Source organism: Heterocephalus glaber, unplaced genomic scaffold, assembly GCF_053883595.1.
Source record: "Heterocephalus glaber isolate CG9 unplaced genomic scaffold, H.glaber_assembly_v1.0 deba00001472, whole genome shotgun sequence".
Classification (NCBI taxonomy): domain Eukaryota; kingdom Metazoa; phylum Chordata; class Mammalia; order Rodentia; family Bathyergidae; genus Heterocephalus; species Heterocephalus glaber.
The window spans coordinates 5,789,400-5,804,251 of NW_028258315.1; the positions used below are offsets into that span (position 1 = coordinate 5,789,400).

Sequence of the window (14,852 nt, forward strand, 5' to 3'; positions counted from 1 at the left end):
CCGTGTCCCTGGGACAGTTGTGTATTAATGATGATGCATGACTAACAGGATTGGGTAGGGGGCTGGGGTGGGGCGTGTGGCGGCCCTTCTGGAGCCTGTGGGCTGCTTGTCACTGGGGTTTAGTAGGCACCTTGGGATTTGTCTGCAGCATATGCGCTGCTGTTAATGATTGAAAAATTACCACAACAATTAGTCATGGATCGCTGAAGGCAGGGCCCCCAAATGTGATGGACAATGTGATTAAACCCATGTATGTGACAATTAACTCTCCTGCAGGTTTATGCACCGAGGAGAGTGCCCTAGGGGTGAGAGCCAAGGGGAATGAGAAGAAGGAAACACAGCAGAACAAAAAGGAGCAGGAGAGAATAATGCTGCAGGATGGATCTGATACAGCTGGCACTATTGGTTTTAATCTGATCCTGAATTAATCACGGTTTGATTAATCCTGAGTTTTGCACCTTTCTATTGCCCATTTATTTATATCTTCCTTAATTTTGTGGAGGCATGACTGATTAAATTCTGCCCATTCCATGTTTTTGAAATTTTACAATCAGTTTTCTCCATCTAATGTGATGTTCTAGGTGCAATTATCTTGTAAAAGCTGAGCAGGCACCAGACATAGCATGTCATGAATCCCCTTATGTGTCACAGCTGAGTAACCCAGAATAAATATTTGTTTGCTCAGTATTCTGCCTAACAAAAAGAAGCCTCGTGATGTGATGTCAATCTGCTTGTTTATTTGGGCGGAAGAAATAAGAATACACACACCCAACTTTGTTAAGTAGGAGGGGCACAATTTCAGTTTCAGCACATAGAAAAGTTGGCAAAGGAAAAAGGTGTTAACATTTGGACGAACTATAGTAGATATATTGTATTTCATAGCATAGAAAGGTAATGTTTACAGTCCACAGATATGTTCACATGTGGAAACATTTTTAACCAGTGTGCCCTGGTTTTGTTTAGTTCTTATAGTAGATGTTACTTTTGGTGTTATCCACATTTGCATGCAAAACACCGCATTTAAATAACGTCAAGGAGGTTGTGACCCAAAGCAGTGCAACAAAACCTCAGGCACCTTGGTGTACTATGTGAGTGAAGAAATCACTGCTAATTCATTAGAGCGCACCATAAGCTCCAGGAAACATGGGAATACTCACACGTGTGCACACACACAATTTTTCTTCTGTCAGCATTTCTTATGATCATTCTATTGCACTTATTTAAACTCAGTTGGATTGAAGTCTCAGTTTTTTTATTTGTTGACTAAATTGGATTATTTTTCTTACTTGCATTTTAACTTAATCTACCCAGGCAAATAAAAATAGAGAGAGAGAGAGAGAGAGAGAGAGAGAGAGAGAGAGAGAGAGAGAGAGTGTCATGTGGGTAGCAGTGTCATTCAACACAGTAGAAAAGCAAAGAATCAGCACAAGCAGAGACCCCACTGCATAGGTGGCCCTGAGCAGATGCTGCCTTGTTAGGTCTCTCTAGAGACTTGCATCCCTAACCAAACACGTCTACTCTCTCCCATGCTGACTTCTGCTGCAGGATTAATGAGCAGTACCAGCCAGCACTCTGTTCCTTTGTTTGTTTGTGAATACATTATTTAATTAATTTAGTATTTCTTGAACAAGTGACATGTCAGGAAATACGTTTGGTATATAGGGTGGAGGTGAGGGTAGGAGGCGGAGATTCACAAAAAGTTTTATGTTATGCTGAGGCCATACAGTAGGGTTAAGATGAAGGCAAAGAGAGCCATAGATAAGGTAGAAGTTGGCAAGTGGACAAGTGGGAGTCTAGATGAAAGGGTGCGATTGTTTGCAGACAGGAACATGACTGTTCTGAGGACAGTGGGGAAGCTTTCGTGGTATTTGCCTTAGTGTTTGAGGAGTTTCCTAATTCACTCACTGCCCATTATTGAAAGACTATAATTTCTTGGACAGTTCTTGGAAAGTGTTGAGTGGAACACGCAGGATGGAAGAAGAGTATATTCTAGGCAAGTGCAAGGGTGGGGGTGTACTACTCCTGTAGATGTAACGAGGGAAAAGGGTTTGATTCGAGCGGTGTGATGGAGAAACAGTTTTGGAGCCAGCTCATGGAGAACCCGAAGTGCTCAGACAGAGTTTGGACGGCGTTTTTTAGTCCAGTGAGTTGAGACACACAATAAGAGGATGGAAGGGATGATGTATCATAAGGCGTGCGTTTCAGACCTGGTCATTCCCTAGAGGGAAGATCCTCCATGAAGCTTCGGTACGATCCCACCTCTAGCCCAATGGGCCTGGAGGCCTTGCGTGGCTTCTCTGCTCTTAGGGCACTGGCTACCTTTAGTCACCTCCCCTCACTCCCAGAGCTCACACTGTTTTCTCTGTCCTAAACAGGCTGACCTTCTTTTGGCTGGGCTCTCTGATCTTCACTGATTTCTATCGCTCAGACTCCTTCCCTGAGGCTTTGCACAAACACTTCTTCCTCATCACTCAGCTGCAGCTCAGAGAGCTCCTCTTCCATTGACTGCTTCCAGTTCACCCCTGTGTGCCTGAGCCCTGGATGGTATGCTGTTCTGGGCATTGGTAGTTGCACCCTTGGTTCTCTTTTCTTCTCTCATATTGCTCAGATTGCAGCTCTGAACCCTGGTAGCTCAGGGGAAGATCTCCTATCTCTTGTCCAGGGCAGAGCAGATGAGTCTAATCCAACGATAGTAATTCTCTTCTTATCAGTGATTGGTTCCATCATGGGCATGTGATCCAGCACTCAACCAATGGGACACAGGAGGCAATCAGTCATCCAGGGGCATCTGGGAGAAGTGTCCTCATTTCTGAGAAGTGCACAGGGAGAGGTGGTCTCATCATCCCCTGGAAGGTTAACCTTTGGTTCTACTGCCTAAGGAGAAAGCCAACACCTAGCAGAAGCACAGCCAGGAGAACCACAGAGAGCCGGAGTCCTGCTGGGAACTGCCCCAAACCAACCCTGTCTACTTGTTTTTGAGACTTTTTTCCCCTCTCAAATCCATTGAGTCTGGTCTTCTCTTACTTGAGTTGAAAGCATTCTAATACATTTAAAAAAAATCACCCTGCTTTATTTTCTCTATGATAATTATCAATCTGCATTATCCCATTTATTTATTTTCATATTTACTGTCTGCCTTACTTACTAGAATTTAAGCTTCACTCGGACAAGAAGTTGTCTGTCTTGTTGACTACTAAACCCACAGCTACTAACACAATGTGAAGTATTAGTGGGTGATCAGTAAATTTTTGTTGGATGAATGAGTGAAAGAATGGAGTGAAGGAAGGAGGTGAATGTGACCTTTTATAAAATATCTTGGAGAAGACTGATGGAAGGCTGTTGCTATTGCAGAATCCATAAGGAGGCAGTGAGAGCTTGTCCCGTGGTGGTGGCATTAGAGTGGGGTAGGGCCAGACGAGAGGGTTGGGACTTGGCAACTAAGGGAAAGAACTGCAGCCTGCAGGGAAACTGGAAGATCTACAGGTACTCCCAAGGCTAGTACCTGGGGTTATTGGGAGGAATGAGGGCTGTAGGAGGAAGAGCACTTGGGGTTCTGGAAAGGGAGGAAGTGAATTTTTGAAATATTGCCAGTTAGGCGTCTGCATGCAGCTCTAGCAGGTAGTTGAAAATGTAGGAATGAAGTACACTACTTTCATAATCAGAAGAAGAGATGATCAGCCTCGTAGCCTATCCTTTGCTTTCCTGCTTATGATGCATGACTCACAAGCAAGGTCCATGTCCAATTCAGTGTTATGTGTCCAAACCTCTGTTGTATGTGCCTTTCTTAATACTTTGTGTATATAATTTCTTAATTCAAGCAATGAGAAAAAATGAAGATGCTGACTGCCCTTGATTCTTCCAGGGCTGAGCAGAACTTAAATGGCTAAGAACAGTGAGGTGGTCCTAAATTCTCGAGGAACTGGCTTCCCAGCAGAGTATCAGCCTGTAACAGACTCCTTCAGATGCCCCCACCCCCAGACTCATTGCCTATCTTATTTTCTTCCTGAAACTTCCCACTTTCCTGAAATACCATTTTTATTTGTGTGATCTGTGAAAACAAGTCACTTGTCTTGTCTTGCTGCAGCATTTCAGGACTTACAACCTAGTGATGGAGAACACAGGCTCTGGAGCCAGACTGCTTGAATTGATTCTCTTCTTACTAGCCGGATGCCTGTAGGAACATTACTTAAATTTTCTGAGCCTCAGTTTACTAAAAATTTAAATTATTTTCTAGTTTGCGTGTGTGGAAATTAACTGACTCTTTTGTATAAAATTCCTACGCTTGGCACATATAAAGCACAAAGTCAGCATTAATGCGGCACGTGAGGGCACTCAATAAATATGTGTGGAATCCAGATGAAGGACACAAATTAAGATGGTCACAACAGAGTCTCGGGTAAAATCATTTACCTGATCCGTGACTGGACATCGTTCAACATGTCTGTCCACAGGTAGCTGTTTTCAATTCTAGATAAAGTATGTTAGAGATTGAAATAATTCTCTAGATGACAATAAGATATCTCTCAACTGTATGGTGCTTTTACAGATTATTTTCTCACTTTCTGATCTCAGTCCAACAGCCAATCTTGGGAATACACAGGAAATGTCATTTCTATTTCATGATGCAGGAAGCTTAGGTACAAAAGGGTAAATATCCTTAATATCAGGCAGGCATGTGATTAGAACATGCCTAGACCCCATTAATCTGGCTGTTAGTCCCAAGCTGTGTACTGGTGAAAGGCGAAAGTGGAGTAAGTGCTGAGCACCCTCATCAAGATAAAAGTGTTCAAATGACCAGAGCTCTCTCACATTGACTGAGGCCCCAACCTGCAAGTGGAAAACAACCAACACCACCAGTAATGGTTGGATTTGGTGGTAGAATAAAGACGATCGTCCAGGAGGACTTCACTAGAGTCTCTGAAATCAGTGTTGGTCCGGGCTATCTTGTGTCCTAGCCTGAGTAGCTATGAGTGGCTAGGCGGTTGTGACACTCCTTGCCTGTGGGTGGCCACATGACCATGCTAGCCAGCATTGCCTCCTTTCTTCCCTGACTGGGGAGAGGGTGCTGAGGTCCATGTGTGGTTAGGACTAACCCCTTAATGCTTGCTGCAAGTGCAAATATTTTGGGAAGCCTCCTGTATTTTTTTGACTATAAAAATGTACAAATTATTGACTCCATCCTATGTTTAATATATAAAAGCACTTAAATTATTTGTCATGTAGAAAAATTAATAACTTTCAAGAATTCTGTCATGCTCAGCGTGCACATTTGCTTCATGCTTGTGCAGCCTGGAATGCCTTGGACCCAGGTCAGGGTCTGGTCCTCTGAGGCATGCGTGGGTTTTTGGGTGCAGTCTTTTCATTTGTGATCCTTTGTTTGGAAACCCTTGCTGGGGTTAGAGCACTCAGTATGCCTACAGAATGCATTAGCCTTGTCAGCCCTGTCTTGATGACATGTTTACGTTCCACTTGTTCTATTAGAAATTGGTTAAATGCTCTTCCAGGTACCACCACGAGCAAGGCAGTGTGACCTAGAATATGTTTTAGGGATCTAGAGCAGGAATGGAGTGCAGTTTTCCCCTGGAGTCCTTATGTCTTTTCTGAAAAACCCAAATAGTCATCTGGTTTTGTCTCTTAGCAGGATAAAACCATTTCTAATATATAGTTGTTTATCTTTTAAATTTTATCACCTTTCAGACTCCCAATTGCTACTTGTATATAATATATCTACAGAAGTTGTGGCTGCTTATAACAAATACTGTTACTGCTCACATCTGTGCATATTAAACAGTTGCCAACACCTTGTGCAATGACCCAGTCCAGGTGGTATTGTATATATAAATCCAAAAGAGATATAGAAAAATCATCCTGGTTGGAACTGCAGTATCGGCTACATTTCAACTTAATTCTTAAGGTTAAGGAACAACTTTAAAGCAGCTCAGGAAAACCTGCCAGCCACAGCTACAGGTCCCAGTGTAGGTGGACACCAGCCCCCCGAATCGATGCACCGCAGGCTCCTGCAAGGGCTTTGCTGCTCCGAGTGGGAAAGGGCAAGGCAAGGGAGCAGCAATCCTGTCCTCAGCCTGCATCTGTGGACCCTCCACCTCTCCACTGTCGTACGAACACGGTGGCATAAAACACTCATACACACACATGCACACACACACACACACACACACACACACACACACACACACTGCTGAAGTTTCTTTGCCCTTGCAGACCAAGCCTCCACTTTCAAACCTAAAAGAAAAAAACGAAGGCCGTGTTAAGGCCAGGCATGGTTTATGCAGAATTCAGGACCGCCTGTCCCTGGGCCTCCCAGCAGCAGCAGCTCCTTCGTCCTACAGATAAGGCAACTGGAACCCTAGAAAAGACAAACTCCGTGCGCAAAGACCAGCAGCTCCCCCACGCGTCCTCTTCCTTCCGGGACGGCATCTCAAACACACAGAGAAAAAGACTTTGCCAAAGGTTCAGGACTTGTGCTTTCACTGCTAGAGGAAGATTTTCTAAAGATGATGTCAGGTTTTGCATTTGGCTTAATTCTGAAGATAAAATCTCAGCTTTTTAACCCACCAGTGTGCAGACTTCCGGCAGGCAGTGTGTAGCTGTGTGGCTGTCATCCCCCCCCCCCCCCCCGTAGCACAGGTGAAGCCCTACCTGAGAGGGAGGTGTGCTTATGAACCACGGGAGTCCTCCTTACACGGCTTTGTTCTCCAGTTACCGATTGGCAGCCATGGAGGAACAATATTGAATGGAAAATTCCAGAAACATAAAATTCATAAATTGTAAACTGCATTGTATGCTGGGTGCTACCTGGGTGTAAATTCTTCCTTTTAAAAAAATTTTTGTTAGTACATATTTGCCAAATATAATCATCTCATTCGTCATAAGGAATTTGTACCTGTACATAATATGTCTTAATTCTTCTTTTTCTCTTTTCTCTGCCCTCCCTTCAACCCTTCTTTCCCTCTCAATTTACAAAAGCATAGTTTCCATCGTTCTCCTTGTATTCTTTTTTTAAAAGACCTTTTAAAAAAACCCTTTCCCTTCCTTCTCCTCACCCTCTCCCTCTCTAGTTTGCCTTCCCATTTGAACATGTTCTTCCTACTTCCCAATAGCTATCCTCCGTTTTGTTTATTTACCCTTTGGGTTTCTCACATAAGAGAAACAATTTGATATTTAAACGTGTGTTTGCTGTACTTTACTTAAAATTATGGTCTCAACCATACTCTTAAGTGAAATAAATCAGCCACATATGTGCAAATATCATATTGTTTATCGGGTAGGAGAAACTTAAAGTGTAAATATGGACCAAAATGTATACTAGATATTGTGAAATAGGAAGAGAATGTTCAAATGGTAAGAGGAACAAGGGAGAGCAGAGGAGGAAGGAAGGGAAAAGAACTAAAATGAGAAAAGAAGGAAAAAAATGGAAACAAAGCTTCTATAAATAAGGAGGGGAAGAAGAGTTGAAGGGAGATTAGGGGAATGGAGAAAAAAAAGATCAAAATGTATCATATACAGGTACAAATTCCCTATGATGAATGTGATCTTTACGTATACCTAAAATGTACCAATAAACTTAATTTTAAAAAATTCTCTATTATGAAAGATTTTCTTTACAATGGAATAAAGTGGGGCAGTAGAAAAAATTATGGTATTAAGGTGCATCCATTTACCTACAAATGACTCAAGTTTGTCCTTCTTTACAGCAGAGTACTACTCCATTGAATATAAACACCATATTTTCATTCATCCATTGATGGGCAAATGGGCTGTTTCCAAGATTTAGCTATTATGAATTGTGCTGCTATAAACATGGGTATGCATGTTTCACTGACATGATGCTTTTAACTCTTCTGGAAAGATACCTAGAAGGGGAAGAGATAGGTCAACTGGAACCTCTAGTTTTAGTTGTTTTGGGTATCTCCATTCTGATTGAATTCTTCCTTTGTCCATTGTGTCCACACTATATATGCTACCAGCCCATTAGTCATCAGTAGCCATGTCATTAGGTCAGCCTTCACACTGACCTACACCCCCAGCCTTCTTTTACTTTACATTTTGAGACAGGGTCTCACTAAGTGGCTAGATTGCCAGGCTGAGCTCGAACTTGCAACCCTCCTGCCTCAGCCTCCCAGAGTGCTAGAATAACAGGCTTGCACCACCACATCTAGCTTATACGTATTCTATTTAATTATTGTTATTAATCTTTTGGTGTGCCTAATTTATAAATTAGGTTTTATCATCGATACTAGTGTATTGGCAAACCTTGGTGTGTCACAGGGTCCAGTCCCGTCCAGGGTTCCAGTCTTTCACTCAGAATGTGTCTCCCATGGAAAAGGGGGAACAACTGTGCCCCCTTGGGACTGGGTTGTCATAGTCATAGTACTCTCTGTCCGCCACCCTCTGGCAGAGCAAGAGCATGTTGTGCATGTGGGTGTCCACCAGGTGTCTGATAAAGTCACCCCAGAGGCCCTGTGAGCAGCACAGAGAAATGCGGGCTGGGTCAAAAAGCAGTGGATTCAGTTGTATTTGTCTTTACTTGAACAGATCTTCCCCAAGATTACTGGCTTAATGTTAACCCAAAGGAACGTTTCCAGTGGAGTGATACAGAGCCCTGTCCTCAGATTTTTGTTCACAATTTCATCAGTGAGCTTGATGAAGACATGTTTATCACATTGGCAGTTGACACTAGGCTGGGAGGGATGACTAATATGATTAGTGTCTTTTGTCCTGAGTCAGGAAAATCTTGATAGTCTAAAATGATGCACCCGAAATAACCTGGTGACAAATAGTAAAGTTAAATATAAGGTCCTCAAATTAGGTTTAAAAATATTAATCTCCCAACTCCAGAGTAGGGAGAGTAGAGGATGTAATTTGTCACATGTCAATTTAGATTAACTTAACAATAAAGGCATTGAAAATGTAGATAATATTGTAGAAGTACATACACAGTTCAAGAAAAGTAATAGTATAAAGCAGACCACATCTTTATTAATATATTGAAAGTTTCTTTCTCTCTTACCCAAGATACTCCTAAAATCAAGATTTCCAGCAGACATACTTATTTAATGAGTTAAGTGAAAATATCCTAACTGCAATTCGAGATGTAAAATTTAAGGCTAAATTCCATGAAGGGGAAATGGCTGCAGGTCTGGAGCAAGCCCTACTCTTGTTGCCTCTTCCTGGCTTTCTGTCTCTCTAGGCCCCACCTCCCTGCATCTACTACCTATATCAAAGCTACCAAATGGACATTTTTTGTCAATGCTGACTAAAATCTTTTTCTCTCCTCCTTCCTCCTGCCTTGAAATGCATGGTGAATTTAAAGTGTTTTAATAGTTTGCTCTGTAAGACAGGATTCTACACAATGTCTAGAAGACATTAACTATGAAAACAACATTGTGTGGTTACGTGTGTTAGTCTATGGGTCTAATCCATTTTGCAAAATTAGAAATGAAAGTGCTGGGTAAGCTTCTTTTTGCATTTAGTCTGAAGCACAGTATTTACTGGCAGCAGGAAAAGATAGTCAGTCCTTCATGCATGTCTTACACCTCCCTTTCAATTCTCCATCACTTTCCCCTGGAGAGAGAAATATTCTGGCAGCAGCATCTTTTTGTCTGAGTTCAGAATGGGTGCCACCTGCCTCCAGAGCCCATGGCAGCCCTCCATGTGTTCCTCCCAGGCATGCCACATGGAAACATGGCCACAGCGCCAGGCTGACATGCTAAGAGGCAGGGAGCGGGGGAGGAGCCGCCGGAGCACTGCAAGGCCTTCAGCCACCGCCACCTATTTATTAGCCGGTTAAGGCTGCCTGCGGCATTGTGAAGGGGAATAAAAGGCATGGGGCATGTTGCAAGCTGTCAGCTGGACGCAGAGCAAGTTGTAATTACTAATGCGGTTTCTTTTCCTTCTTCCTCTTGTTTGGGTTCCCTCAGGTTCATTATTCTTTGGCTTGAGAAGGGGAGGTGCTATCTCCAGCCATTTGTCACAGTAGTCTAGGGTCTGTACCCATTAGGTTGGTTCTTCCAAAGAAAATAAATGTGATGTGATTTCTCATCACCCAATCCATTGTCTCTAAGAATCACAGCCTTACTTGTTGTCTTGCTTTTGCTGTGCACAGCATCAGAGGAACTTCCTTTTAGGTTTCTCCCTGGCCCTTTGAGCATTCTAAGCATTCTTCCTTGGGAATTTGGATGCTGATTCATGCCTACTCTGTCAGGGCTGTTTAGGCAGGGCTGACATGCAGCTCAGTTGCAAAGACTCCCCTGCTTCCAGATGCCCGCTCCGGGTCCTCTCCACAAAGCCTGCATCTTTTCCACAGGGATGCGGCCCGAAGTGATAGCTCCTTGCTCCTTTGTGCCCTTGGAAGCTCCTTCTCAGCATGAAGGGGTCTGTAAGAGACCTTCTTGAGGGGAGGTCCTGCCATGGTAGTGACTGACCCTCATGAGGTGAAGGAGGAAAGCCGAGGAAACATGACATCTTTCTCACAAATCTCCTTCTTATGGGGAAAGTGAGTAGTCATGTTGGTCTCATAGGACTGCCATTTATGTGTGTGTGTTTGGGGAGGTTTCTTTTTTAAACCAAATGGGAGAGATCAGATTCCAAAAATTCTAGGAAGTACAAGCCCTCATTTTTGTATTTCTGAAATCAGTATTTGTCTTATAATCCAAATAATTATTCTGCTAATTATTTTGGCAGAATTTTTTCCTTCCTAATAGTAAATAAGATAATGCAGCATCTTTTAGTCAGTGACATCTCAGATTTGATAAAATATGACTCTATGGACCAGGGCCTTTGCTGGATTAAATGACGTAAGATAAATCAGGCATTATTCTCCAATGCCCATTTGATTGGTTGACACTGGGCCTGTGTCCTGTGAGTCTTTATGGAGAGTGTAAGCGTGGGCAGAGCTTTGGATTCCTACTGAGTTGATGTCTAGGGACACTCACATCCTTCTTTCCTTTCTTACTCCACCTGCTAAACAGGCACTGAGCATGTGTGGTGCTCAGCAGTATTCTCAGAGCTGAGTTCCTGGAGGTGAAGCAGTCCTTGTCCCCAGGGACTTCGGTGGTGCCTGGGGAGAGACAGAAGAGTGCACACACATACTCATCGCTGTGGGGAGCCTTGAAGGTGCTGGGGTGTGGTGACTGGAAACAGCCAGTTGGGTGGTGGTGGGGTGGAGGGGAAAGCTGAAGGCAGGAGAATGCAGGTGAGTACCAAAGGACGCGGATGGGTTAGGTGGGAGTGTTCAGAGTTGGTACCTCGATGAAATCAGTCAGGAAAGTCAGCGTGTGCTCCTGTGTGGAGAAGCTTCTGTATGTACCTGGGTTGCCTCTTCTCAAGCCAGCTCTGGTTTCTGCCATGGCTGGAACAGCTCAGATTCAGCTTTCCTGCCCGAGTCCAGCTCCAGTCATTGTCACACCTTCCCACCTTCTTCCTGAGGACTCTCCATCTCTGTGTGCATACTCTAGGCCCACATATGATAGCATCTTGAAGGGCAGCCCCTAACTAAGGAGAGTTGGGTGCTGGTGGATAGATATCCTAAAACCCCATTTTCTTTTGTACTGACATTTCCTAAACATACTCAGTGGGATGGATTTGAAACTATACTCCTCAGAGTCTCAATCACTAAACTCCCCCTTTATTCATTTTCTTTTTCTCCTTCTTTTATCACTCCTCCTGCTCCTTCACTCTGTCCTTCTGGGATCAGCTCTCCAAGAGGCTCACCTGAAACAGAGTCTCTGTTTTTGGGCTTTGGTTTTGGAGTAACCCAAAACTACTATTCACTACTGAATTTTTCCTGTAGTAATTCCTCAAAGCTTGTATTAAGAAGTTTCAGAATATGCTGTAAAACTGGCTCGGCAAAGTGGATGCAGGAGATGGGAAGAAGGGGATGGTAGGCCAAGGAAAGTGTAAAGACAGAGACAATCAAGACCTAACTAGACCGAAGGTAAAATCTGTAGATGCATTTCTAAGCTTTTATTGGTTCATACAGTAATATGCAGCTGGAATAAATCTAACACAAGGCACCAAAAGCCAGGATGCTCCATGTGAGATAGGGATTTGGAAGTGTAAAGGGATGAGTAAAACTTCCAGACAGACACATGCACAAATGACTCAGTTGTTGGATGGGCAAAGGGGAACATGTAGATAATTAGGATAGTGAGTTGAGTTTGTAATGCTGTAAGAGAATTATATTAGCCATTAACAGTAATAATTTGGCAGTGGTTATGTGGTATTGGTGCACTACCAGTCAGAAGTCAGAAGAAAAGCATGAGTTTCCTCATCATGTATTGGCATCTAATCAGAATGGTGTGAATATTAGATTTTGGATTGCGACACAAGTCCCATACATCTTGTGGCAAGGATGGAAATGTTCTGTATGTGTGCAGTCCAATATGGCGGCCACCGACCACATGTAGCTGTTGAGCTTCATATTAATTAGTTTAAAACAGCTACATAAGCTGGCTACCTTATTGGACTGTGCAGTTTAGAGCATAAGAAAGTAATACAAAATCCCAAGGCCTTCTATGTGACCTCTAGGAAAACTTGTGGTCAGTGAGTGCTCCTAGGGCACTAAAGGGTTGTTTGCTTCACACTAATTCCTAGAGGGTCCTCACAATCCTGAAATTGTAGGAGTGACCCAGAGGGGATCAAAGAGAAGACTACTAGCTCTTTTGAATGGTAGAGTGAGTTTGCAAGGGAATTCTGTTTTTGCTGAGAGAGAGGTGTCATTCTCAACTTGTGCACTCACTGGTGGGGCTGGTGGAAGGGCACAGTGCTGGACTCCTGGGAGCAGATCCTTTCATTTGGAGATTGCAGGTCTTCTGGGAGCAGGAGTGGCTCTACTTCTCTCCCTCTGCACCCACTTACTTACTGGAGACTACAGAGGGTTTTTTTTCCTACCAAGGGAGGAAACTCCTGGGTTTAGCTTGAACCAATCAGACTTCTTAGGTTCATCATGTGACCATGGTACTTGCATGGTATTCTTCAGCTTAAGCAGAAATCTTGTTTCATGGAGTGGCAGTGAAGTTGGACTTGCTCCTCTTTGAGTACTGCCTTGAATTTTGTACTGTGCTTTTCTCCTTTTGAAATGGGCCTTCTTGCTCATGAGTTTCTTTTAAATAAAACAGGAGATAATGAATGCAAAAGCAGTTTGTAATTGTGAAATGTTATTTTAGTGGCTGGCTACACAGAACTTAATTAGGGCATATCTTAGTGTTTTTTTGCCTGTGCCCAGGTTTGGATCATTTAAATACACTATGTAATGGAGAATAGGGAAATGCATCACCATAGTTCTTGTCATCCTCATATGTTTAGATTTGAGAGGGAACTAGATTAAAAAAGCCCTTTTCCTGGGAGCCATGTTTATGGTTGTTAAAACCATAGCCCTTGGGCAGGGCTGAGCAGATTTTCTGGGTGCAGGACCTAGCATTAAATATTTTTGGCTTTGTAGGCTATCTGCTATCTGTCTTGTGGTTGCTGCTGCAGCAGCTGCTTCTGAGGCTATGGCTTCTTCCTTCCTGTTTCCTCCTCCCATTCTCTTCCCTCTTTCTCCTCCCTTGTAATATAGAAAGCAGGCTGGGGGTATAACTCAGTGATAGAGCACTTGCCTAGCATGCTTGAGGCCCTGGGTTCCATAGCCAGCAGCTCAAAATAAATAAAATTTTATATATTATAGATAGATATATAAAATAATAAAATTTTATTGATATATCTGTGTTTATCTAGCTGTATAATTTTTAGCTCATGCCCATATAAAAACAGACTGCTGGCCAGATTTGGCTTGCGCTCTATACTTTGCCAACAACTACTCTACAGAGCTGTGCTGTCCAGGGTAGTAGTCACTGGCCACATGTGGCTGTGTAAATTTAAACTAGGTAGAATTAAATAGAAATGAAAATTCAGCTCTTTAGTCACATTAACCATATTTCAAATGCCTATTAGCTATGTGTGGCTGGTGGCCACCCAGTTGGACAGCATAGATAAAGGATATTTACACATCACACTACATTCTACTGGATGACCCTCCTCAAGACTTGGGTGGAATCTTTTACTTTTTCCACTAACTAGCCTTGTGGACCTAGATTGGCTGTTTATTCTTTCTGAGCCTTTGTTCCCTCAATTATAAAATGGAAATTATTACATTACCTCTCTTAAGAATCTGGCCAGGATTTACTGAGTATCAATTACTTAACACAGGGCCACTTATACTCAGTAAATGTTAGCTATTAATATTACAAAAGCAGACACAGTTTGGTTACTTCTTAGAAAGCTCAACTTTTAAAAATGTTATATTTGGATAAAGGGACCCTCATCCCTTTAAACGGAACATTTGTGAAGTAAGAGGTTATGCTTTGTTTTTGGCTTTTAGTAGTTGACTGGTGAATAGAATATTCTTCCAAGCCCTTCCCTACACTAACACTCAGAATAGTTACATTCTTATTGTCTGTCATTTCTCTAACTTCTTATCCTTTTAAACTTCTATTCAGGTGAGTTCTCACCTCATGGTAATTTTGTGAAAAATCCTTGATAAATATTTGTCCAGCTTAGTTGTGGAATGGAGATAAAGGTTATCTCACAAGGGAGAGTGCTCCGTAATTAGAGTTTCAGAGTAAATTATTGTTTTACTTTTGCTTATGAAGGAATTGCAGCCAACACTGTATTGACTGGCTCCGCCTTCAGTGCTAGTGTATTACTCATTGCTGAGCAACAAGACTTCTTTTCTATGTATAATGAGCCAGATGAGATGTCGGTTGGCCACCTGTGGGGTCGTGGACTTGGCATGACTTTCCTCCATTGCCCTGGGGGCAGCCATCATGTGAATGCATGAGCAAGTCCCTAAG

At 42.8% G+C, this 14,852-nt stretch overlaps 1 protein-coding gene across 25 annotated transcripts in view; it reads left to right on the forward strand.

Annotated features, from left to right (window-relative positions):
- Fars2 (phenylalanyl-tRNA synthetase 2, mitochondrial) overlaps positions 1-14,852 on the forward strand; it is a 463,399-nt gene that overhangs the window by 201,966 nt on the left and 246,581 nt on the right. The window contains exon 7 of one of the 25 annotated variants that reach the window (XM_021260714.2): positions 277-1,329. The exons of the other annotated variants lie outside the window; for them this stretch is intronic. Within the exon in view, the coding sequence (XP_021116373.1) occupies positions 277-428 (152 nt within the window). The 3' untranslated portion in view covers positions 429-1,329. Of the gene's footprint in view, positions 1-276; positions 1,330-14,852 lie in introns of those variants that run through there. 25 annotated transcript variants of the gene reach the window in all.